The 27,960-nt window shown below is 38.1% G+C and overlaps 1 protein-coding gene across 1 annotated transcript in view; it reads right to left on the bottom strand.

Moving 5' to 3' along the window:
• The window catches only part of LOC306897096 (uncharacterized protein), a gene marked incomplete at its 3' end in the record, with an annotated part of 82,295 nt that overhangs the window by 22,678 nt on the left and 31,657 nt on the right, over positions 1–27,960 (bottom strand). Inside the window, exon 2 of the mRNA XM_079461575.1 lies at positions 235–302. Coding sequence (XP_079317701.1) covers positions 235–302 — 68 coding nt within the window. The remainder of the gene's footprint in view (positions 1–234; positions 303–27,960) is intronic.

The raw sequence follows: 27,960 nt of genomic DNA, 5'->3' as shown, positions 1-27,960 counted from the left end.
TCCCAGTAATCTCATACAAAACAACATCATTACCATGCTGAAAAGAAACAACTGCGAACCTCTGAGACCGAGAAAAAATGGAAGGGGAAAACTCTAGGAATGAATTTATTACGACATGTGATGAAAACAAAGTCGAGTATGTGTGGGGTGGGAGAAGGGACACACGGTGTAATGGAAAACGGAAGAGAGAGAAAGAGAGAGGGACAGAGAGAGAGAGATGGTAGCTTTTCTCACCTCCATAGAGTGCTTTCTGTTACACTGCCGAGGTGAAAGTCGTACAGTTTGGTGAGAATCAGAATCACCTGTGAATAGAAATATCCAATAAATATTTACTGACATATTTTGTGACACATCTTATTCAGCTCCATCACATTTATCTTCGCCAAAGTGACCTATGCTAGGCTGTTCAGTAATAAAACAATACATGTTTGAGAGGTTTTTACAATTTTGGTCTCTGCGATACAAAGAATACACAAATTGTGCAATGACTGTAAGGGATGATTTGAGACAACACAGCACTACGACTGTACTGTGCTAAGAAGTACATTTTATGGAGGTGTGTCTTAATGTGTGGCTTAATTTGAATATGACCTCTGAGGTGGCTGTAGGGGAGACGGAGTAATTGTCATTTTTAGGTTTTCCCTTATAACTCAGAGACTACCAGAAATCTACATGTCATCTTTTGTATAAAAGACATGTATAACTGCCAAAAGTAAGAGACTTATTAAAGTGAGATGCTAGATCAAATCATTAATAGAAAACCAGTGTGGTTAAGGGCGACTGTAACACCTGAAACACGAATGATATTTTACTCCGTTTACTGTATAACTTTCTGTCGGGAATGATGTGTGCTTAAATCGCACATCTTCTGTAGATTGTCAATGACGGCATTTAATTCTATTGACTTCAATATACAGATAAATCGATTTCTTGTAATGTTCCTTAAACATGATAATGATGACATTTTTCACAACATCTGTCCTGTTATAATTGTCCCAAAGCTCACAGCCAGGATGATATCTTAAACAACAGCTGCCAGAAACCAATGTTATAGTTTACTTAAACTAAAAATATTAAAACATTTCTGTTTATTGAACTCAAATGAAATATTGACCCAAATATTGTTTTAAAACGTTTTAGTTTTAGTTGAGCCTAAAATGAATAACTGAATATAAATAGAACTATATAAAGCCAAACAAAAATAAACAAATAAATAACAAAAATATAATATGTATTGAAATAATTCAAAATATTATTAAAACAAAACTATAACTCTGCAGCAACACATTTTACCAAGAAACCTTGAGACAGAATATATATTAGTTTGAATTCAAAAGCATCACAACTTTAGACATCTGAAGAACACATTTTAAACATCCAACAAAAAAACTAGTGCAATGATTTTAAGAGCTACTGAACCAGCCAATCAGAACGCCAAACACATTCATGCACATCACATGCAGAATAACAAATCATTGAGAAATAAAGACCATCAAACTTTTATATACTGGTTGGAAGAGTCTTAAACTCATAAAAGCAATCAATAACTGCAGTGGTATAAATAAAAAATAGATTAAAATATTTCAGCTGTAGAAGACCATATATTGTTTATCCAATTATCACATTCAGTTAAAAAATGATATACGCGCTTGTCAACCTATATATGAGTTTGCGGTTTTGTTATTGAACAAATGTAAGCTTTTTACATCTGACACATGTCAGACTACTGTATGTGTTTGGCACAGCCATGGATTATCACTCACTGCCCTGCATCGACATCGTAGCCTACATAACGACGGCTATTTCCTTTAGTCATATGCGTCTGTATTTCCTGTACAGGTCTAGGTAAGCCTCAAATGATGGGCTTCATTTGCATATTCATGTTCCTTTTCCTTTGATAGCATTGCCTTGTGTAAAAGAGGCCTGAAGCGGAGCCACAGAAAAACTGTCACTTTGAGTCATGTTGGTAGTAGCGGCTACACTGTGTCTGTTTCAGAAGAAACCAAAAAAGAGGAAAGAAACAGCTTTTTCGAAACCCTTCTTCCCAACAGAAAGAAATCCTCGTCTGACCGACTCAATGGCGTGATATCGGGAGGCTGAGTGAGAATGCTGTGTACCAGGACCATGGCTACTCACTTTCATGGGGGGAGCAGGTGGCTCGGCCAGAGCAAGGTCAGTGGCGAGTTGGCAAAATAAGACAGACCACAGAGAAATTAATTATGGGAAGGAATTTGGAGTCTTGCCCAATATGTTTAGTTAAGAAGGAAGGACAGAAGAGAGAACATACAGTATGTGTATGAGATTTTTGTTGTCCTCTCAGGGTTTCCATTCTTCATTGTGCGAAAGCCCCTCACTGCTCGGCTGCACTGGGTTTTACACATATAGACAGCGCAAAGCTTCAACCTCTTAATGCCATTCCGCATTTCATATTTGAGCAGATCAGCAGAAGTCACCTCTTATTACTGCTACTCAGCACAATACACAGGCAACACTTTAGAGCCACCAGATGCAGGCATTTTCAAAATATTTGATATCCTGAAGCAAAATTAAATACGTCTATCCCCTAATGCCATTCAACATGACTATAAGAATAGCATCTATACGAATCTGCATTAGTATGTTATATAATATATGATACAGTACATACACATCATACTTATCTGAATGTACTTTTTATAGGGATGTGTTCAAGTAAAATGGTCAATTTGTTTCATTCTGTGAACTAGTGACAACATTTCTACTAATTTCCAATTGAAAATGTGTTTTTATTAGCATTTATTTGCAGAAGAGTATAATGGGACAAACTGGTCAAAAAGACAAAAAAAGATGCAATGTTTGATTATTCATTCATTCATTCATGATAGTGTCACATAATTATTGAATGTAAACAGAAATTTCAATGTGGCCTAGCAACGCATCCTAACCAAACGTGATGCGATTCCTGCGACAAGCAATTTGTTTGAAAAAGGGGCGAGACGCGACAATCAATCAAAAATCACAGCCAATCAGAACAGTTTTTGTCTGTCCACGCACCCTCTCGCGCAGCTGAAGAGTGCACACGCAGAGAGATGCGTCCTGTTCTCACTTCAGTGATGCCTCAGCGGACGCTATGCTATCATTTCAGAATCTAAATGTATGTAATCAAATGAAATCATCCATGTTTGCCGATTAATATTCATGAGTTGCAGAACGTACATCGAATGAGATCGTTGTGTGGGCGGAGCTGTCAGCCGCTGGTTGGGACCAAACCGCTGATTACTATGGAAAAGATACCTTTTATTTGCGTGTCGCAGCGTTGCGTCGCATTTGGTCAGGACACAGTGTCATGTGTTTATTAAACTATAACATGTGATTGAGTTACAGTAAATAAATTGTTTAAATTGTTTGTTTCTGTTCTAAATGTAAAAATTGCAATGTGTTTTTGGCAAATTTTGCGGGCCGTATGTTCGTTCATTATCTTCAAAACGCTTCAAATCAACAGAACTGCAAAACAAATGTACTCCATTTTGCTTTCAGGCTGTCAGTTTTGACGGCTCACCCAGCAGTTAATTCATTTAACCTGTCACATGGTTACTGTGTACAAGTTCAAAGACGACGCAAGCAGACGCGGCTCCTTCAGCAGCGCTTCTCGCATCCAAACCCCAATTGACCCACAATTAATCGCAGAAATGTCAATTATCCACGATTCGGATTATCATCATTGGACTTTAATTAAAGCAACCATGGCAAACAGAAATATTATTAGCATAACTAAATGTTCCGTGTCCACAAAGACCAATTTAAAGTGTCAAACTCAATTTTGCAAACTGACGCAGTCTGGCCCTTTTCTAATAAAGGGAGTAATGACTTCTTTAGAAAATAGCCTTTGTCTCTCTCTAACGGCGTTACTTTTAATTGTGTTCCCTCTCTCTCTTCGACTCCTCCTCTCTTTCAAAGTAGTTTGAATGCTTTTATCACTTGATAGCTGGAGGGCACCGCGGGGTCAACTATACGCCGACCTGTGTGGCCATAAATTAAGCATTGCATTTTAAGCAGGAGAGTGCGAGACCTGTTTATGAGTAACGGAAGTCGAAAAGTTCAGTCAAGATGAGGACCCGTAGGTGCGTGCAGATTAAATATATTAATGCAATTTGCATTAAAGTAAAGAGAGAAACAGGACCTGAAAATCTTTTTCAACAAATGTGAATAGAGCGATGATTAATTTTTAGAAACTGTTGATTTTCCTTTCATTTTGCATGAGGCTTGTAGATTTTTGTGTATTTTTATAGATGTAAAATATTGATATTAAGCATATCTCAACATCATGCTTATGAAGTTATGGCAAATTAAATAAAACACGTCAGGGAAAGCTGTCGGGACCAAATAATGGTTTGAAGATATTGATCTACTTTGTCATTCGTTTAAAGGGAAATATTAGTTTAATCATTGAGATTGATTAACATGTTAATTCATGTACAGTTTACCTGTTCATTTGTGTAAAAATAAAGCAAATCCAATAAGATTATTTGCTTTATATCCCCACAATGATGTAGAAGAGTCCGAATATGTCATGTCCCAAGTATCTAAATGCAATTGGGTGCAAAATCTGTGCACCACAGATACACACTTAATATTCTTTAATAGTCATTGCATTGCATTGCATTACAAAGCAAGAGTCATTCAAAATTAGCAGGAGGTTGAAAATACCCACTTTTAATGCAAGGTTAATTTTATGTTGGGTAATTCTGTATCTAATATACCTAGTAGTTTCCACAATCAATGTATTGTATGGATGGATGGATCTTAATGTCCTCTGTGTGGAAAACTGCATTCCTGTAGCGCAGTGGTAAGACTATGCGACTAGCAATGCCAAGGCCGTGGGTTCGATGCCAGGGGATTACACATACTTAGAAACAAATGTATAATATAATGCACTGTAAATCGCTTTGGAAAAAAGTTTCTGCGAAAATGTAATTAATTCAATCAACATATTTTTAATAAATGCACCTGCAGTTTATTTCTGAACACATTGAGAGTGCATACATGTGACAGCTCAAGACGAATCCACGTGAACGCTCACTAGTGCCCTTTGTCTGACACTTTTTACAATGTTCACCATGACAAAACGGGTGTAGAACAGGTTATGTCTTCCTCTGCGGCGGGAAATGGATGAAAAGTTTCCGAGCAACATTGTGATGAAGTAGCACTGGAGATGCGGACTCTGAATTGCTCCCTGTGGATTATCCCGAAGTATTAACCTTGATCCGTCAACGGGTTTGACTTAGATGCTGTAACAATAGGGATGTTAAATTACAGCCAAGTAAATCTGGAACGATCAACCTTTTTTCTTCTAGCGAATGGTCACCGTGGCTGTCTCTGCTACTTTTATTATTAAGACAAATGCATGCTTGGATATTCTGCCACAGTTTTTTGTTTCATGCGAGAAATTATGGTGAGTAAATGATGACAACATTTGAATTTTAGGGTAAACTTAAGTATGCAAAATAAGAGATAGTTTAGCCTCTCTCTGTCGGCATAAGCAGATAACAAACGAGTCCCTATTTAGATTTAGTGACACATGATATAATACAACTCAATTATATGAAGAAAGATAATGCATATAGTGACACAAGACAAGCACAAATGGCTATTCATTACACAATTTAGTCATGTCATTGTGGTTGTTGGCAAGATACGAGGAGATTTTCTTATCAACACACACAATCATCTCTCTCTCTCTCTATCTCTCTCTCTCTAATTTATTATGATATATGCCTCAGTAAAACATCAGACATTTACTAACTTTCATAATTTTCATGAAACATTATTGAAACACAAGGATCCGTCAAAAGATATCCTGGATAATCTATTGAAATCTATTTTGACTAAAATCAAGTTAAAGGCAGGGGGTCCGATTTCGCTTAGCCATTGTTGATGTTCAAATCACCAAAACAAACACTCCTCTACCCCCATTTTTCGCTTCCGCCAGCACTCAGCTCGACAAATGTCCATCCTGTGCACCTTACTGTTGATTGGCTACAAGTTTGTTTTGGCACTCGGCCCGACTTTGTCTAAACAAAAACCCTTCATGACCCAAATGCGGACCAAAACCTACAGGAGCCACAAGATCTAAATGAAAATGTTAATACAAAACTAACTTGGAGCCTTAAAGGTACAGTTTACCCAAACCAGACAGTTCTTGGCCACCATTGCCCCCCATAGTAGGTGGCCAAGAACTGTTTGGTTACAAGCATTCTTCCAAATATCTTTCTCCGTGTTCATCAGAACAAAGACATTTATACCGATTTGGAACAACTTGAGGGTGAGTAAATGATGACAGAATTGTCCTTTTTTGGGTGAACTGTCTGTGGTGAGGAAGGCTGGACGAGAGCCGTGAGGCTGGGCCGGTGGCGTGAGTGATAGTTGGAATCAGCTGTGCGCACACCGGTCCCGCATATCTCACGGAGGAGATCGGGAGCTTAAGAGGACGAGCGGCAGGACTGCTGATGAGAGAGGACCGGGCCGGGACATGTGTTAAGTTTGTATTTATGTTCTTGTGGCCGGCAATCTACCGTGAGGTGGTTGCCGGCATTTTACTTCTGTGTTATTGTTTGTTTATTTCGATTAAAGATGGTTTTACGTTCGCCGGTTCCCGCCTTCTTCCTTCCCTTTTATGGAACTTTATAACATTGTCCCTTTGAGTCTCCAACTTTAAGAACAAGACACATACTTTGTGTATACAACACAAGCACATCCACAAAACCATTTCCACTTCATAGATATTCATTAGCACTTAACTGATCATTAGCTGCTAATCAGGCCAACAAGACTCAAATGCAAATCTAAGATTAGCCCTGTGAAGGTTTGACTGGAGGGCTCCTATCACCATCTAATTAAGCTACTGCAGTTCAATGCTATGGGCCGTCATACTCTTTCCCTGCACACAAGAGTAAAAAAACATGTTCGGTTTAAGGTAATGTTCTCGAACGGCTAGAGCTTTCATTGAGAGGATCTTGAAAACGTGAACCTCAAGACCCATCTGTCAAGCATAACCCAACGTATCTACTTGTACTTGGTGACAACGTTAGTCCGTTAATGAATGACAGAAAAGTGGATCGAATTGGGTGATGAGAGAAACCCTGAAGTTGATCTGCTGGATCCTGACAAAGTTTTTCCACAATAGTGTCAGGGAGGTTGCTTTGAATGTGGAACTTTTCAAGCTGCCTGATAAAGTAGTCAATGTAAAAGAAAGTATATACATAAATAAACAAAGAGCTAAGCGTTATTTAAATAGCTCAATCTGCACTAAAGACAAGTAAGTATAAACATTTAGAGTCCCGTTTGATCCATCGATGTAGTTTCAACTGAAACAGGAAGTTGGGGTGGGCCATATACAGTAGCACCTCCCCCTTTTTAAACCTGCCAATAGTGTTATGTTTACCTCACAGTCTGGAGTAAGTTGATAAGCTGAAATGTAGAATGATGATCCATGATCTGTATAGGCAGAGCAGAAAGTTTGGACTTAAATGGATGGATGGATTGGCACCAGTTTGTTGACTGAATCGATTTATAAGAATAAATCAGATTTTCAGTACTTCATAAAGAAATATGCTTAAAAAAATTCACCCAAATTGTTCCCCCCAAAATAAAATATGTCATTATGTATTTACTTTCAAATCAGACTTCTTCAACCGTGGATCCGAAAAAGAAGACATGCTTCAAAATGTCTTGTTTTGTGTTCTGCAGAAGAGAGTCATACAAGTTTGGAATGAGGAATGAGGATGAGAAAGAATTTTTGTTTTCAGTGCAATAAAAAGTTCCCAAAAGTAAGTAGATACTAAGTCTGGATACAAGTGACAAAACAAACACTTTGTTAAACAGAAATGTTTACTTTGACTTTAAATGCTTTTTGCTGATAAATCCATGCTTCGTCAGAGCCCCGGGGATGCACAAGATTACATCATACATCTAGTGTCAGAGTTTCATCTTTATAAACATCTTTCGCCTCAAGAGATCATCTCGGCGCTCGTCTTAACTTTTAATCAACTAAGTAATTAAAGGCTTCAATCACGCTAATGACTGCCATTGATTCCCATTATCTGGGATGTATATCTTCAAAACAGATTGATATGTAATATGCATTGTTGACTCCACTCCTTCAACCCTTCAGTTCTTGAAGGGGCACGTTACTATGGCAACAAAGCCCCCTACAACAATATGAGGCTATTTCAGCTTTGCTCTTTGGGGCAGACAACCATCAGACATTCATTATTGTTATTTAAATGTATTTAGCCAGAGTACAAAAATAAAGTGAACAGAATCTATTAGAAACGTTCAAAAATGATAAATTTTGCTGCAAAGATTGTTTTTGTTTACCGACCAATTTACAAATTTGCACATTTTTATAGATTTATTTACAGCAGTGCCATGCTAATTCCAATAAACTAGATTACCGGTCAGTTACTAACATTCACATTTGGGTGCTTAAACACACAAAACGTATTGCACTTAAATTCATTTCAAGTGTTTTTATCATTCTAAGCTGTCACGTTTCTATCATTTTTATCGAGGGCGATTATGAATCTAGCCAAACTCTTAAGATATTATTTAAAATAACATGAATTGCATGCGCTACTTGGATACTTCGACACTTGCTTTTTTGTGCGGATCAATTGTATTCTTGAACCTACAATTCTGTTGAAACATCCTCCAAAAAGGGAAAATAAACTGCAAAAACATTTACAGCATTTTCTCTCCCTCGTACGCCCACTTCCCTTTTCCCAGGGTGCATCTGCTTCTCCCTGGCCGCATCTCAAGCAAGTCGAGCGAATCAAACACTATTTGACTGCTTAGGGAGCAGGCAGCAGGGTCTTAGTGCGATACAAAATTAAAACCCTTTGTGTAGAGCTGCATCTCTCCTCTCTCGGTCTTTCTTCTACAGAGAGCAACCTGGATCTTTCCAAATCTCTTCAACAAGACATTTTTGCACCACAGTAATAATCAATGGAATTTTCGACTGGTAAAGAGTTTAGAAAGTTACGAAAGCTTTCACCGTCCACAGGTCTTGTGCAATATTTATTCTATCTTTATTTTTATCCAGTCTCGATGAAAGACTTCTTGAAAAATACAACATTTTGGACCAGATCAGATTCAGAACAACGTTACTTTGGATGTGTTAATATTTAAAGAAATAGTTCAAAACTTAAAAATGAAACGTTTGTCATCATTTACTCACCCTGTTGTCATTTTAAACCGGCTTGATTCTGCAAAACACAAAAGAAGATATTTTGAAGAATGTTGGTTACCAAAACCCCTTGTTCGCCATTGACTTCTACTGTATGGGCACAAAAGCATTGCAAGTCAATGGTTTTCTGTTATCAACGTTCTTCAAAATATCTTCTTTTGTGTTCTGCAGAAGAAAGAAAGGAAGTTAAGTTTTAGCCACGTAACGTTGTTGGCGATGAAACGTCACAGAGGAGCTTCTCTGATATTGATCCTTGGTTGTTAAACACAAACAATCCTGTAGAAAATTGGAGAATATTGTGTGCAAATACATGCGGCTCAACTACACCACTCCTGTTTAAATGACTATTTATACAAATACATTTTTTTTTGTCCTGACATGTAAAACCCTGATAAACTTCAGTAGATAAATGGAGCATTTATCTGATTGATGTTTGGAAACAGCATCTTTGATCACATAACTACGAATTTGCCAAACAGTGACACAAGCTTATCACTTTAAGCACAGTCGCGATTAAACACATAATCATTGGCAGTGATCTCTCAGACGCAAAGACCTCTGGTGATTTATCTGCCCGAAGTGTTTCACTCTTCCGATGGAAACACAACAATAAGCTACACACTGTCCTCCCTTTCATCCTCACCTTTCAAACAATTATCTCCATTTCACTCGAAAAGGAGAGCATCGCTTCAGATGTTTCACGTGTCATTGGATTTTTATTCAGCATCTCACACGCACAGCATGTCTCCTTGATTAATACCTCTCTACATCCTCCCGTCTTAATTATGTCTCTCTTTCACAACAAGCTCCTGTCAAACAGATCGCCGCAAAGGAAGCGAGTGGGGGGCTGAAAAAACTGCACATCTGAAAAATGAAGACGTGTAACTCATATGGTAACCTCACGTCCAAACATCAATCAGGCGAAATTAGAAAGGGAATACGTTGTCTCTTTTACAGCCTTGAGATACGACGTCAGCCTAGTAGGTGTTACCACGGAGACTGCTCGCTGTCATCCATCAAGAAGTGAATCCTTAAGGATTATGGGGTGTTACCTGATGGGCCATGCGCGGCAACTTAGCAATGCGCCGACTGTCAAGGACAGCGTGACGTGAAAGCTAAATGATGATGAGAGGTTTTGTTTTTTGCATGATTTATGGGTCCTGTCCTATTCCACTCTAGATGGTTTTATCGGACGTACGCGCCTGGCCCGAAGTAAACTACTGGTCGGTGTTTGGTTACAATACAACAATTTATTTTTTGATTGCAATAATATTTGATATTCATATTTTATTGTATATTAACTGTCTGAAATAAAATTTTGAAGCGTTGCATCTTTGGATGCATGGTAAGAGCTGAATAAAGTTCTTGCCTTCAATTCAACCTTTGTGAATCAAAATGTACATTTTTGAGTGAAGTCATATTTCGTAAAAAAACATCACATTTTAATGAAAAGACTGTCCTCTGGAGAATATATCAGAGCAATCTGGATGAAAAGCAGCAAAGCAATTAAAAGAGAGAGAATGAAGCTACCTACATGGAAAGAACCAATGTAAAACGACTCGACGTGAGGTTAGACTTCCTAAAAATGCCTCTCTCCTCAGAGCGAATGTACGAAAAATTGGTTGGCCGGGTTTGGTGTGCAATGATTCAGCCTGGCATTCACAGAACGCCCTTTCAAGGTCTGTACACATGAGTCACTGTTTTAACTCCACTACACTGAACTTTAGCCCCTCGGACACTCCACAGAAGCGTAGAACATTATCTGAGAATAAAGGTGAACGACTAATCCTATAAGGACCGTGGGTTGATGGCTAGAAAGTGTTTATGTTACAAAGAAAATTACTCCATTGTAATAGTAGCCTTGGTTTTATAAAATATTTGACCCAAGATAAATGCGCCATCGAAGAAGCTTTACTTTAAAAGAGTAGAAGACAGATTTGATATAAGTATGTGTCACTGTTCTGTCTGTTTCCATGCCTGTTTTCTCCCATGTTCCCCATGGACTCCGTTTCCCATCCCGCTCCCGCACCTGTCCCGTGTTTGTAATCATCGCACCTGCCGGTCATCAGCCTCATCACTGGACACTATATATACTCTGGCTGTTTGACACATGCTGTTATTTATGTCTGTATATAGCGGTTTTGTTGATTAAAGTATATTTGAGTTAAAGCCTACTTTCCGCCGTTTTCCTGTTGGCCCTTCCATGAATGCGACATTATATTGGCCGTCTAGTATGTGACATATTCATTTGAAATGGTATATGTGGTATGTATTAGAGGCCCCGATACTAAATTTCTAAAACGATAGTCGCTTATTCAGAGTGATATCTTCCAACACCATAGAAATTCTGAAGATTAAATTAATATTTCTTAACTTTCTGAATGATATTCATATGGCTATTATTGATCGTCAAACTGGAGATGTTTCTTAACATTTTCTATGTACAGAGAAGAAAATAATTGCATTTTCCTCTTTTGATTGACCGGATATCTCGGCCGTGATCATTAGTGTTTTTTACCGGCTAATATCCCTTTGCTTTCTTTATCACCATATACCAATTATTGGTTGATATATGGGCGCATCTCTAATGTATACGTAATCGATATCGGGCGATAACAGCAAATATACATCTTGCATATTTACCTTCAACTGCCTCCTAATTCATTTAGTACACAATGTTCCTTTTGATGGTTTTGTTAAAAAAAACATTTAGCCCTCCATAGGTCAAAGGCTCAGATGAGGGAAACAATTTAAGTATATGGGGTCTTAGGTTTAAATCTGACCAAAATGCTTTGCAATTCAATTGTGCTTGAATCAACACTTGAGTTTGAGAGGACGAAGAAATTAGTGCAGAGAAAAAGAGAGTTCACACTAAAGCGCTGACCTTTCCCTATTCCCGTCAAGAACTCACATTATCAGGTGGCTGTTTACCATAAGAACACTTCTGCTTTTGTGTGAGTGCCGGAACAACAAAAGCCATTACCCAGAAAACTAACCCTTCTGCATATCTTATCCAAACCAGCACACATCAGTTGCCAGATTCCTAAATGACCATAATCATCTATCTAAGGATGCTTTTAAGCCAAAGAGACTTAAAATACAGTAAATGAAGTGTCTGGCCTTGAGTAACCTGGGGTCAGTGGCCTCACAAGAGAACACACAGGTGAGGATGCTATTTTATATGCTTGAAATAAGTTTTGTGGGTAGATATAAATTGAGCTTTTAATAATGCTCAACTTGGACTGAGCAGAGGAAGAAAAGCAGCCAACAAGTGTGTATCATACATAGAAGAAATATTCCAGGAATCACTTCATAAAATGTGTGTTCAGGTTTTTCATCTAGGAAAAATATGGCTATATGAAGGCTAAAATATAAAAAATATTTTTCGACAGTATCGCTACTGTTTTAAAAGAATACTACTGTACATATTTGTGTTGTCATGTTTGTTTTTAATCGTTTTGTTAATGTTATTCTAACATTTAAGAAATAGTATTGTAATACAGAATAATTTAATGAGGTATATAATTTAAGGTAAATATTCTTGTTCATTATTGAAACTATTTTAACATTTAAGAAAAGTATTTTTTTCCCCAAAAAGTATTTATTAAAAATACACATTCTATATATTTCATAATTACCTGTTTTTATATTTATCCTTTCTCAGAATTGTGTTTTCCCCCCCTAATTTTCACACACCTTTGTTCCAGTTACCTGTATTAATATTATTTAAAGTATATGCTGTATTTACTGTAACGCTATACTGTATATAAATTAAATTCAACATAGAAGTAAAACAGAAATCCAACAGAAACCATATGTGTTCCATAACCAAAACAGTTTCTGTCCAGTGCCAATGTGAACTACACAACGCATCCCAGTTAACCCTCTGAATTATAACTAGCTTTTCCGTGGATCTCTCTGAATCTTACCTGGAATCTATTTGTTCGGCTTTGAGAGGACGTGTAAAAGAAATGAGTCTGTATTAAGGCAATTTATTACGACCATTAAAGCTTATTATCCAGAACGTAAGCCTAATCAACTTTCTTCTTGATACTCTGTGCACCTTGAAGATAGCGCACACAAACAAACACTAATGCGCGGAGACGCACAAATTCCCTGATCGTTACAATGCGCAGCACATTTATTTTGTCTGTCAATATCCTGGACGCAATCGATGCATCTCATGAATTTCTAATTCCTTAAAGTCACAAAGATGCAGTTTCCCATTGAACCTTAGCAAGCTTTAAAACGACTGTTTTCTTTCCTTTCCTTTTCGTGCATCGTTCTGATTTAATGCATTTCATTAATATCCTTTTCATTTATTGTTACATTTATTTTCAATGTCTTCTGCTATCAATTACACACACAGCATGACTCCTTCCTTTGATAAAGGACACAGCAAACACACATTGTTTAAGAACCTCCAACGTGCCTCAATATAACTCAAACTAGACCGAACCACATAGTTTATCTAACCCGCTCTGAACGGAGAGCCCGTTATGGAAGATGGAGAACCAACACAAGGCTCATGCCATGACTACAGACCATATCTCAGGGAAGACGTCATATTTAATTTGGCACCTGCCGCAGATGCATCATGGGCCATGAAAAGAGCATTTCATCATATCGTGTTCCACCTCTCTTTTTATTTCTGATCTCTGGATTCTGGCTGAGCAAAGGTGCATTTGAAAGGCCTGTGCTCAGAAGGACTGCAACACTCACAACACGTCCCTGCTGGAAATGGAGAGACTGTGAAACCAAAGCTGATACCAGAAAAAGATCTGTCACATTGCTAAATCAAAAATAAATAGAATACAAATGGCTTTCAGTTTTTTTTTACTCGCCGTATTCACTCAGGTCAGGGAAAAAGTGTGACCCCAACGGTCAGTTTTGATCCAAATAATAATCATCTCAAAATGGTGCATAAATAATTCTCGGTCGAAGAACAAACAGGTCACTTGTTAACACTGCGTTAAACACAAAAATGAGAAAAACGGAATAGTTAGTTATGACATACATCGCGAAATAAAAACGAGGGCATAATCAAATATTCAGGGCTATTCATTTTCATTGAAGTGAACAAGGTTTGACATGGGTTTATTTTTCCTCCTTTTTAATGGAAAAAATATGTAGATGTAAATTAAATTAATCAATTAAATTTATCTAGTGAAGCTTGGAATGAGCAAATAGCGGGGTGGATGTATTTCCGACATGGAGATGGAAAAAGAGAAAGAGAGACCGAGACCGTGCTTGAGTGAACGGAACATATTCTGCACGGCTGTCATGCATCTCAATTAATATGGCGGAGGAAAAATTGTTTTACTTATTTTTCTAGAATGCTTTTCATCATAGTTTTTAAATAAACACATTTGCACTGTTGGATTTAACTATAACATAAGCTTCATGTTTCTTTATTCTTGTTTAATATCTATCTGAACTATTCACAATAACTACACAACAATTTTCCTAGAAAAAATATAGTGCCAACGCCCATTCAGCTCAAACAAACATCATTTTTTCAATAAACAGCCTGTAGAAAATGTAATTCCAAAAAACAATCCGGTTGATGATTTTAGTTATTACAGTTCGGACTGGATGCTGTTCCCGAACTCCATTGTATATTAAAACGGTTGCAGCCTGCCCGCAGAGAGAAAAGATGAATGTTAAAATATGGCATAACTCCACAGCGTCACAGTGCTACCAAATATTTTCCCTACTTTATTGGAATCTGCAGAATAATATTTAACCTCGGGCGGTCTTAAACCTGAAATAACCCAGTCACGTGGAAGAATGTTGATCTACGATTACATTTGTGTGTGCACTATAGTTCAATAACTCAAACCCCATGATAAATAGTTGTATAGGAGGCAGTGTGAGATGACATTACATTCTGTTCGATGATTTTAAGTGGTGTAGCTGTGTGTTCATCATTCAGGTGATCACTCAGGTGGGCTGCCTATGAAGACGGTAGTTTAAGGCATCTTGGGAGCACTGCGTATGGGCAATTCCACATATATTTCCACATATGTCAAAGGTACGAAGAGGACAGATGTCAATATTCAGTGGTTTGAATACCCCTGGGAAGTAACTCTTAAAGTTTTAAAACATTTTTTAAAGCATAGAGTAAATTGTCACATCCACAATGGTCCATATTTCTCATAAATGGACAAATTAATATTAAAGTAAAATGTATATTTTGTGCTCTATAAGGTGCCATCTCTTCTCCATTTCTTGAGTATTCTTGCTTCTGGTTTGCACAATTTAATTTACAGTTATCCTACAAAGTATGTTGTCTCTCAAAAGTGTGCATCTTTTTTGCCACATCCATAACGCCTTCATTTTAGTTTTTTAAATTAGAAATCTCGTGCAGACACTGATGTCTGGACTCTATCATTATAGGTTCAGGAAAATAAAAACAGGAATAATTATGTTGGTAAAAAACATTCTCTAAGAATTTATGTTTCAAGTTTTGACTCAAAATGTCACATCCATAACAGTCCTTATTCCTCTTGAATGGGCACATTAAAATGAATTAAAATAACCATTTTAAAGACCGGGTAAAGAGAAATCAGAGTTTTTTTTCAAAACACATCATAAATGCTACAAATATAGTGCTGAAACACGTTACAAAGACTATATAGTACTGAATTTGGGGAGTTAAACCGTTTAAAAGTTTTTCACCAATTCTGTGTTCATGACTTTCTGGGTGGGCCTAAAACGATTACTCGATGACGAAACGGGCGTCCGAGCATGCATGGCCCTGCCCCTAGTGGTATTTGACAGTTGAGAAATGGTGTCACGACAATGCCGCTCTCCATCGAGTGGGCGTAGTTTCAGTAGCATCAGCCGACACGCCCCCAGCGTTTGAGAGTGAATTTTTGAGTGAATTTTTTTAATAAGACCTATGGCAGTAAAACAGCATGACATATTGAACTGTATTTATATCCTGTTTTGTTTCAGAAAATACAGCACCTACTCAGATTAATGTCTGTAATGATCCGGTCCTTCAGACAGCATCATGTCTTCGTGTTTATATCATGTGTGGAAGCACATGGCCTTTGTTTTGTTTGCCTTGTGCCATGTGCTCTCCTGTCACAAGTCTTAGCCCCGCACCCTCGTTTCCCCGTCTATCTTCCTGTTAGTGTTTCAGTCCCTGCACCTGCCCATTGTTGTCAGTCCTGCGCTTGGTTATACCCCGTTTCTGGTTGTCCTGCTCCTGCATCGCCCTTGTTATAGTTGAGATTTCGAGTTTATGTAAGTTTTTGTTTTCTGTTTGCCCCTGGTTTGTTTTGAGTTTGAACTATGGGAACTTGTGCCTCTGTGAACATGAAAATTCGAAACTTTGACACAATATGCTGCTCAAAATCTTGAGGATATTATTGTATGTCGTTTTGTTAAAAACCTACTCATACCATGCTTGTCTCACCATCTGTTTGCTGGTTTTCAGTGATGTGTTTTTAGCTGGTAATCCTGTGGGAGACCAGCTAGTTTGATAAATGTTCCTCCAGTTTTTAAAATCAAACCCATTAATACATTTCTCACACTGGACTTTCATAGTTTAAGACTGAGTGTGGTGCAGGGACTTAAACGCAAATAAACCATAATAAAAAGCTAAATAAGGTCAGTTAAAAAAGGAACTACACAAAGTGTTTGAATATGTAATGTGATATAATATATAATTTGAAAATGCACCAATATATTGGCCAATAATCCGTATCGGTCTGTAAAAACCAGTTAAAAATCAGCCGATGATCAGGGCCGATATATCCTGTAAGTCAAAAGAGAACACGATAATGCAATGAATTTGTGCCCTGTATATAAAAATGTTTAAGAAACGTCACCAGTTTGATGTTCAATATTAATAGTCATTATATGATATAACATTCAGAAAGTTATTAATTAATAATTTGATCTTCAGAATCGGTATCGACAGATGTCACTCTAAATAACAGGAGAATTTTTGTATCGGTGCATCTCTAATAAGAAGTAAAAAGTAATATAAAAAGTAAGGTTAAAACTTTCCAGGCGACTTAAGAAGTGACCTTCACATAAAAGGCGTAAAAAAACGTGTTTGAATATAAATTTTAAATCGACCCCTGAACAGCCCGCAGCTGAATAACGGCCATAAACAATGACACATCATCATCAAACGGCCATCCCCTTCTCCTAAACACGCACACACAGCAATTCAAACCCGCTGTCGCCCTGTCATATCTTGTTCTCCTCACCGCCACCTCTCTCAGGGTGGGTTTGCATCCATCCTTCAACAACCGCATCTCTCCCCGCCTCCGTTTCCCCCGGTGCTACCAGATCAATGCTCCTGAATGGCTAGCCTGCAGCATTTCCGCTGAGTCAGGTGGGCGAGAACAAAACACCCCCTCGTCCCCAGAAGCGTCTCAACCCTCAATCTCAGCGTACCTGCAGCCTCTGTCAGACCTCCGATGGCTCCTAGCATACATGTTGCATAAACACAAAACAAGACAAGCGTCGGAGGTAATTTGTGTCATTGTGGGATGCTCCAGTCTGTTTGGAGTAAATCCGCAGGTCCGAACACACACACAAACACACCAATACACGCACACACTAAAGTCAACCAATTTGTCTTCATTCATAACAATCTGTCATAACTTGGCCATGTTAGGATTTTCTGGGAAAGAAGTCTTTTACCTTGTCTCCTGCTTTGGGCTAAACGTAAGGCAAGCCGAGCATAGTGGCGCGAGAGCGCGGAGGCCGCCGACCGAGTCCACCGTGCTACGTCTCCGCCGGCACAGGAATTTCCATATGTCTCCGCGGCTACCCCTGCCATCCATCATGATTGTTCTCTGGGCGAGACAGCTGTCCTCTCCTTGGGAATATTCACAGCCCACCAGCCCATCAAATTACATCTTATTCTCTTTCAGTCAAGCCTGAGACTCCAAAGCCAAGCCCAAAACGGCCCCTGACCGTCGCTGCGAGGATATTAGGGGGTCTCTGTTGTCTGAGCAACTGTTGCCGGGCGGCAGTCTATCAAGGGAGTGTGGGATTGTGAGGGAGTCAGTGACATTTAAGAATATAAGACTGGAATCGAATTTCTTTGTGTCTTTTGAACGAAAGTGAGGGAGAAGGTCAAAAAGAGTGTGGGACATCATTAGAGTTTCGTTTTGGAAGTGACAAAAAAGGCATCAAGCAAGTATCTCTATCATAAGATTATTCCTAGACATCAATTAGATTGAATGGAGAGCGAATGCTGCCTACATAGTGCACTTCCTGGATTTAAGAACAGTCTGCATTCCCTCTGTCTCTCTCGGTCTTCTTCGCTCTTCTGGAAAACTGTCCCTTTGCACGGTAGCCTAGACTGGCAACTCGGTTTGTACATAGCTGATTTCCTGCATAATTGAACACAGCCGGCCTTGTGGGACAGCCAGTTTGTTCCATTCCACCCCAGCTGTTCTGGCATGGCGCTACAACCCCCCCCCCCCTTCTCTGCGGACCCCCGCACGGCTCTGTTCGTTCGTTAGTCTACATAACGTCCATTGGTGCTTGGCAGGTGAAACGCAGTTTATGAGCCAATGTGCAGAGTACAGCAGTAAAGCATTAAGAGACAGAAATAGTGGATAGTGTACTTTTGGCGAATCGAGCAGATGCAGCAGTTTTTCTGATGCTCATTTGACAAAAGATGCAGAACGCATCTGGCACGCTCGCACCTCGGGCCCTTTTTAAGTACGGCTGTTTTTAGCACTTCCCATTACACAATGGTGAGCCATGTCAACTAGGGGTGTGTCGAGATCCAACTGGTCTCGCGAGAACACAATATCCTTACGCAATTGACATGATGGGGTGTTGGGCTCAAAACTGCAAGCTTTTTAATTGCATATGCTCCCTAAATATAAGCTGTGTGACCTCAAAATATATTTGGCAAAAAATATGAGACAAAAGCTCATTCAGGCTCATCATTTTCATTCAGGCTCATGACAGTTTTCTGTATGTTATATCATGCAGTACGGTGTTGCGAGCATCATATTTGTCACCAATCAACTGTATGAAATTATTGATGTCTGAGGCGGGCAGGGACTCAGACATCAATGCGTTAAAAGTGGAAAAATGTTTATTCACGTAAATTTTCCATAACGCGATTATTATAATTAACGCATTAAATGCACAGCCCCAATTGTTATACATTGATAAATGTGTCTACAAAATGTTATGCATTAGAAATCACAGATTTAAAATTTATGGATAAATTCTTCTCAAAAACGACAATTTGTTATTTTTGCCTCTCTATCGCCATCTCTGTCTGAAACATAAAATATATTTTTTGTCTACTTATTGTATCTTAAAGGGATAGTTCACCCAAGAATGAAATGTCTATCCTCATTTGCTCCAAACCTGTATACATTTCTTTGTTCTGCTAAACACAAGGGAAGATATTTAGAAGAATGTCAGTAACCAAAAAGATCTCCTCCCCCATTGTAGCGATAATAAATACTATGGGAGTCAATGGGGGATGAGATCTGTTTGGTTACTGACATTCTTGCAAATATCTTCCTTAGTGTTAAGCAGAACAAATAAATGTATACAGGTATAAAATGACAAGAGGATGAGTAAATAATGACAGAATTGTCATATTTGGGTGAACTATCCCTGCAAGTAAAGTCAAACATCAAACTGACATTTCACACAAAAACCCAAAATTGAAATAGAATTTTTATAAGCTTACCTTTGTGAACTGGGTAGACAGTTTTCAACACTGATTCGTTATACTTGCTCAATAAATTACTTGTACAAAATTTTTATTCATTTGAAAGAAGTTATGGAATGTGGATTAAATCCACTTTAATTCATTGTTCCCCATATCAAGCAATATCTGTGAAGTACAGAATATAAAGTAGGTTTCACATTTGCTGTGTATATAGTATCTTCTCTTTAACTTTTAAACTTTCACACACAGCGATTCATTAAATCTCTTAGCTGAATGTAGAGTCATGTCTCTTGGCAATTGTATTTCTTCTTATCAATTATCAGTCTATGAACCGCCCATTGCCTCATTATTCACCTGATGCACGATAAGAGATGCTATTCAACCCGCCGTGGTGCATTCACTGATACACTGTAAAACTTTTCTGTAAATTTACAGGCAATTTCTAACAGTATTGTACTGTATTTATATAAAACAGTTTGAGACTGTATATTTAACAGAATGGCTGTAAATGTACAGTATTATTCAGTTTTCAGCGCGCAAAATTCGTAATACAGTATCAGGCTGTGAATGCTTTGCATTGTGGGATTGATTTCCTTCGCGCTCAATTTTTTTAAATGTGAGCACACATCTGTTGCCGCTGAAGCACTTAATTTGTTAGTGGGATATTCATATGAACAACATAAGCTTAACGCTACATAGGCTACTGTATGAAGACATGCTAGTCGTTTCGTCGTGATTCTTTTATCTTATTTGAGCAGCGAGTTCGCCTTTTAATCTATAGCTGCCTGTGACATTACAACTTTGAGAGACTACCGGTGAAAATGAGAGGATAATGCCGCAAGAAGACGGGGGAAATACATTTAGTCTGTGTCGAAGAGAAATGAAGTTGCAGCAGATGGATAATTCTTTGACTGAGCATTGACACGGTAAGACAGTTGTTTTATTCGATTTGATTTCTGAACTGTTAGCACGAGTGGACTGATTTTGGGAACAAAAGTGTTACATTAATCAAGAATATTTTGGATCAGTGTGTTAATCCTGTTTTAATCCTTTTGACGATTGAACATAAGATATCGAAATTATAACGCCCAAGATAAATTGCTGTCTTTCGGCGCGATGTGATTCAACTTAGCTTAGCCATGTAACGTTACACGTAGGTTAAAACACGAGTGAATAGTTCAATCTGTTCTCAATTATTCACCAATGAACTTTGAGAAATATTTTGAAAGGTAAACATGTATCATGCCATTCGCACGACCTGCGTTTGATTTTCGATTCATTTTTAATTTCAGGCTGAGTCATCTGATGACGATCCACTGAGTGCTAACGTAAGTTCTTAGCCTTAAAGTTATAATTCACTTGTTCACAACAATGATGTGGTGTCAGTTCTGTGATGGTCCATTTGAATCGATCTTATCATACTGCCATCACATGAAAATACATAGTCATGCTCCTAATGCTAATTATAAATGTGGTATTCCTGGTTTCCCCAGAAGATTCAAAAAGTTTGCTGCTTTTAAGGCTCGATCAGGGATCACAAAAAGAGGGACACAAATACACCTGCTGAGTAATTAATAGGTAATGCTTTAACTTTAGTCTGTGACATTGGTGTCTGTCAGATAAGATGTAGTGATTTGGAAAACTTCATGTTACACCTGAAGTCTCTATCAAAGAAGGCATCAGAGTGTCTTGCCCATTTAAGTGTAATAAAAGCTATTCTTTTGTGTCAACACTGACCTCACATATATCCAGGTATCACTGCAACTCCTTGGCAGATAGGCTTCTTTATAATTTACTACATTTGAACTTTTCAGTACAGAGGCAACATGGTGAGGTATGCAATGTGACTGAAGACTCCAATGCAATGTCTGATTCGTTTATTGATTGTGATGATGATGAAGATCAGTTGGGTATTGCACTATTGCCAGATAATGCAAATGAAATGCTGTTTTTATAGAATATTTATCTCAAATTCCAGGCATAGCACATTCTCCCACATCTGTAATTCAGTCGGTAATTGAGGGGCTGCAGGACATCTATGATATTAGCCAGTCTCATTTGCTAGGGTAAGTGAAAAATTAACTACACTTGGAATTTCTGAAAATGATATCAAGAATGATGTAGACATTATGTCTACAACATCGAGAATTCTTATGTTGTTCTAAAACTGATGATCTTTTTCCGATGTGTAATACCCATGCACTACACACTGATAAGAGGAGAAAGTCTTTCTTAAAAGCCAATTTCAAGTTTGTTGAACCTGTCCCCATCTGCCTCCGTAAAAATTAATCTGGCAAGGAAAGCTTTGCTAAATACATTCCCACTATGCAAAGTTTAGAAGCTTTGTTCTGCTGTAAATCAGTTATAGAACAACATAAAAATTCATGATCTGAAATTAAAGCAAACGGTGTCCTCTGCGAGGTATGGGATGGCAGTTATGTCGATGACAATGTGCTGTTAAAGGATGATACAGATTAACTTGCTTTAATCTTGTATCAAGACGCTTTTCATTTGGCAAACCCACTTGGATCTGGCAAAAAAAGCACATAATTCTTGCTGTTTACAAGACACTTGGAAACCTGTTGCCTCACTGCAGGTCAGGAATTGACCACATGCAGCTTGTTACTTTTGGAGTGATAACATTATCCAGACAATTTCTTGAAAGACATCTGATTGAGAACGAGAGAGACCGAGATATCTAGAAATAGGCATGATCATCATAATAATTTGTTTCTGTTCTTTCTTGTAGACGCTTTCTTGACATCAACCCGGAGCGTGGATCAAAAGCCAAAAAGGGGAAAGTGACTTAAAAGAAGACTGGCCAAGTTGTGCAAAAAAAGGACACTACTGTGCACCCACAGGTTTCCTCTCTTCTGAGAATTTACAGACTTTAAATGGAACTTTGTTTAGACACTTCGACTTTCCACTGTAATTGGACTAAAATGAAGTAAGGCATTGTTAATGATGTACTGTTAATTGCAATACAAAAATAGTAGCATGACCTTGATTTATAATGTTCTGCTAATTGTAAACGGTTCTGTCAATTTATTTCGTACAGCTGACATTTCAGCCAAAATGTGTTTAAATGGGATTTCTCTGGCCTTTGCATCAGAAATAAACATTTTATATTCTAAGACTATTGTTTTCTATTTCCATTTGAGACTACTGATATGGAAGTAAAATAAATTTAATTCTTGATTTAAGGAAAAAGATATTCTGTGTAGAAAAAAATTGATTGCAATATATAACACCTTGTAATATGTCAAATTAAATGGCATAACAGTATAATACTTAATACAGTCATAGTTCTGTAAAAATACAGTAATTTGCTGGCAACCCAGCTGAAAGAATGTAAATTAAAAGTGTAAATATTTACAGCACACTGTAAAAAAAATACAATTACAGCATGATACTGTATCTGGCAACTACAGTACAACACTGTAAATATTGTTTACAGTTGTGGTTCTGTAAAAATACAGAATGTGGCTGGCAACCCAGCTGCCAGTATTTTACTGTAAATTTACAGGGAAAAGTTTTACAGTGTATGTTAAGTTCAAAATCAGACTTTCGCCCCAGAAAGAAGCTCACAACAAATCACGATAAATAAAACAGTCCTGAGAGCTTCGCTTAGCTATAATGATGAGTAAAGGTCAGGATTTCTTTACCTGGCTGGGATTCAGCCTATAAGAAATAACATCTTATGCAAGCAAAAGAGAAACATGTATCATCATAAGGGCAGGACTGGGAGTTTTTCTTTTTGTGATTAAACATTTCACATGTGGTACGATACTGGTTTGCAATATGCTTGTTTTGAAGTAATGGCATTTGAATATACAATGCTTGGGGGTGGTACCATCTGTCTGTCCTTCCAATGGCAGAAAGACAGGTGATATTTTGCTGATATAAATTAAAAAATCATTATTAAAGCTTCCCGCTTATTTGAATCAACAAAACATATTTTTTTAAATTAATAAAAAAGTTATAATCGCAATATATCGATTCCAAGATATATTTTTTAGTTTGTATAATGTGTGCGTGGCATAAATACATATTTCATAAATATATTTGTATTATTTAATACATATTTCTATTTATACATAATACTTTTATATTTAAATATAAGTGTATGTATATATGTATATTATATTATATTATGCATTTAAATATACACTACACACACACACACATTATATGAAAACAAACAATCAGCTTGAGCAGCTCTTCTGCTGGAAGACACACTAACATAAGTAATGCTACACAACTTTCAACTCCAACACTCTTCTTCTAAACCATTGTGAAAGGAAATTTCCGTTTTATAAAAAGCGAAGCCAGTCTAAACAAAACTCCATTGTGTTGGCTTTTTGCCATCATATGACTGCAGGCAGATTCACTAACTCCACATGTGTCTATCTACAGATGCTCTATTTGTTTGAATTCAGTTTACCCAGGCGGGCGAGGAAAACAGAATCAGGACCGAGACCTTGGACCCTGACCTGCAGGCCAGCAAAGGAATCCAGCCTGCAGGTAGAAGAGCTTTGCTTTCTCCCCCCTGATGCAGAAAGATAATTCAAAGGCATCACAGCTAAAACCCTGACCCCGGTACTCTGTTTGCACACCCCTTCCCTTTTCTGTTAGGCTTCTATATATAATGAGAAAATAAATTGATTGCTCAAGTTTGAGCTTGTTTGTTTGTGCTTTGTTTGTTTGCTCTTTCGCTTTATGTGACCCGAACCGATCCATTATCCACGGTCGGCTTTTTCTGCTCACCTGTACAAGCAGCACCATATGGCAGAGACAAGCAAATGGGTACAAATCTGCATTTGTCTTCATTGCGGATATTTATTGCTGGAAATGCGAAGGAAGACGCGGTCGGGCTCCACCGAATTGAGATGGGTTTTTCTCTTTCTGTTGAAAAACGATTTATTTTGCAAAGCAATAAAGCACCTTGTGGTGCATTAACAGCGTCCTTATTTCAGGACAAATCGAGTCTAAAACAAAAATGCGCCCTCCTCTAAACATGCATTGGGCCAGCGTTGTCACAGAACAACGTTTCAAGTTGTCCATACTGGATGACATCCCTACTTAAAAAACAGCACGGCATAAAAACAGATGGCATGTCATCTTTTGAAAAGGGGCATTCTGCAAGCAAAGCAAAGGGGAGAAAGAACGTGGATGTCTGTCTGACGTCTAGTTTCATCTGTCAAATGAAAGTCGTGAATGACATTGACCTCATGCCAGTTTATGGGCCTAAAATATTTGCTTTCAAGGGACCTGAAAATGTAAATTTTTGTGTCCGTGATAATAAATCTTTACAAAACGTTTTAACTTAAACTACATTTCTCATAGCAAACAACTGTTATTGTGCTACCTTGTTTACAAACTCCTCAGATGAACCTTGTATAACAAATAATGCAGTAAATATAGTTTTTGTTGTCTTTAAAAAATCCGTATTGGCCTCAGAGCTAAACTTCTCAAAACAGAACGGTTTCTCTCTGTTCTTCTGCCTCAAGTTCAGCGTAACCCAGCAACAGTTACATAACAGGAAGAAGCGCTAATCGTTCATCATCTACATTGTGCATTCTGAGCATTATTTTCTGAGCAGATACACAAAGATGACATTCATTTACAATGCCGCAATGTTTCAGAAAGCATGTCTTCCTTATCTGCACTGTAACCTAGAAAGATTGCCGGGAGCGTGTAGGACAAAATGTAAAATACCGTCTAATTCAGAGTCCCGTCTGGGACTCATGACACACACACACAGACAAGCATGGTTTCACCTCTGAAATACACCAGATTCGACCGGGAAACTCTCTGTGCAGTAGTCCCGGGAGCTAACTGGGATTAGTTACGCTATGGTTAATCCATAATTGTTTCTTTGTGTTCTTCAAACAGAGATCTATTGTGTTGCAAACAGGCTTTTATTTCTTTCAGAAAATGTAATTGCAAATCTCTGATCCCCCTTTACATGTATAAATATTACAAGATTTAAAAATATATAACACCTATTTTACACAAAATGTGCATAATTAAAACACATTTCTCCAGACATTTCATTTGTGACAAATTTCATCTTTATGCCAGTAGATAGATAGCTAAAGACTGGAATGGGGGAGGGAGACTAATTTGCATCTCTTAAAGTGACAATTCACCCTAAAATAAACATTTAGTCATCATTTCCTCCCCCTTGCTTAAAACTTGTATATGACAGATCTGCGAAACACAAAAGAGGATATTTGGAGAAACGTGTCAGTGGTTTGGTGTCCACAGAACGAAAGTCAACGGAGGCAAATGCTGTTTGGTTACCAACATTCTTCTAAATATATTTTTTCGTGTTCTGCAATAGAAAGAAAGCCACCCAAGTTTGGAATGACATGAGGGTGGCCGTAATATTTTCATTTTTTGCAATTCTAGTGATAGATGTAAATACATTCACACAAATAATTGTTATAAAGTGTGCCACTAAGATATCTCATAACATCATCTCAATGTCTAGTCCTTTTATGTAATTCCAGCTCAAGAAGCTCTGTGCAAAACAGAGTCTAAACATTAGCAGAAAACACTAAAGGTCAAACCAGGCTTGTGGCTAAGCTACCGGATCTTTTTTAATCATGCTTCTGCTATTCATTAAGCATCAGTGTTTGCTGCCCCTGAACAGCGGTCGTCACTGCTCTATCCGTCCTAATGGACCGTCTGTCTGTCTGTCTACTGTCTGCATCTTTGATGTTTGTTTTTTGTCAAAATCTTTCTCGCCCAATTTCTGTTCTGTTTTCCACAGCTGATGTGACCTTCTCAAATTGTGTTTGTGTACGTGTTTGTCTCAAAAGAAGTCCCTCGCATCCCGTTCCAACATATCTGAAGAACCCACGGCGAGTTGCCCGAGAAGAGATTAATATCATTTGACGTTGGATTCATTTGCCTGCATATTTTCTGGCAAAGTGCATTGCGTGAAGCCAACAGAGAGAAAAGATGAAGACATCTGGCCACGGGCTACAAATGAGCTCCTAATTTCCTGTTAATTGTTTTCATCACCTTCGCGTTTTTTCTCATACTGTTTTAATCAACACAGATTTGTAAATCCGAACCATTGGTAGAAACCGATGACTTTGAAAGATACAACAAAAACACTTGCCAATAAAATCCTACGAAATCCATCAACACGACTGCCACTAAAAATCTCTCTAGCATGTATTTCTTCGGCCGACTTCCATTATCCCATCACAGCCCACCTCCATCCTCAAACCTCCAACACAACTTTTATTCCTCCATTGATGAATTTCTCCGCCTGACGGAGTAGATTTTCCCTCCTCATTAACCTCCCGCCACTGCTGTAGCTTAGGGCTACGTTCATGGACATGTATCTTTTACTCGATACACCCACTCGATATTGCATCTCCCCGTCTCCGTCTCTTCCTCCACCCACCCTTCTGACCTTAACTTACCACAGGCAAACCACAGACACTCCTAACTTCAGCCTGTCACTCTTTCCCCCGAGCATCAGGTTGCTGAATAATGGGTTTCCGTTATGTTTTCGATGCTGGTGGACCTCCATGGATCTACATTGTGTAGAATGAAGCTTACAACGTTTTTAAAACTCAGACTCCGGAATTTCTGTATGGAAAAATGACTGATTTGATGACAAATGCACCATTTTTAACCTTGTTAACGCCATTATGAGTAAGGTATGATAATCCAAAATACCTATCTCTACCTCGGGACAATGTATCAAGACACTAAGAGAGTAAGACTAAGACACACTGTAGGTCAATTGTCAAATGTCAATCTAAAGTCTTTACCACGAATCCACAAGAAGTTATTAATTTGAAGTTATTAATGTTATACCCCGAGCCACCAACTAGATGACCAGTAAAATGAGCAGTCATTACAGACCTAACTTTAAGCTATAACCCTGAGCACACAAGTGCAGCGCGGTCTCAGACCGGCAGACTCAAATGAAGCAGAAATTAGAGAGGCGTCCATTTGTATCCCATTTTAATGAAGTGACTAAACACAGCCAAAGGCTTGGATCTTCAGAGAACAGTAATGAATCCATTACATG

Source organism: Barbatula barbatula, assembly GCF_947034865.1.
Source record: "Barbatula barbatula genome assembly, chromosome: 8".
Lineage (NCBI taxonomy): Eukaryota > Metazoa > Chordata > Actinopteri > Cypriniformes > Nemacheilidae > Barbatula > Barbatula barbatula.
Note: the sequence above shows the minus strand (reverse complement) of the source record. Positions and strands in the feature narration are given on the sequence as shown.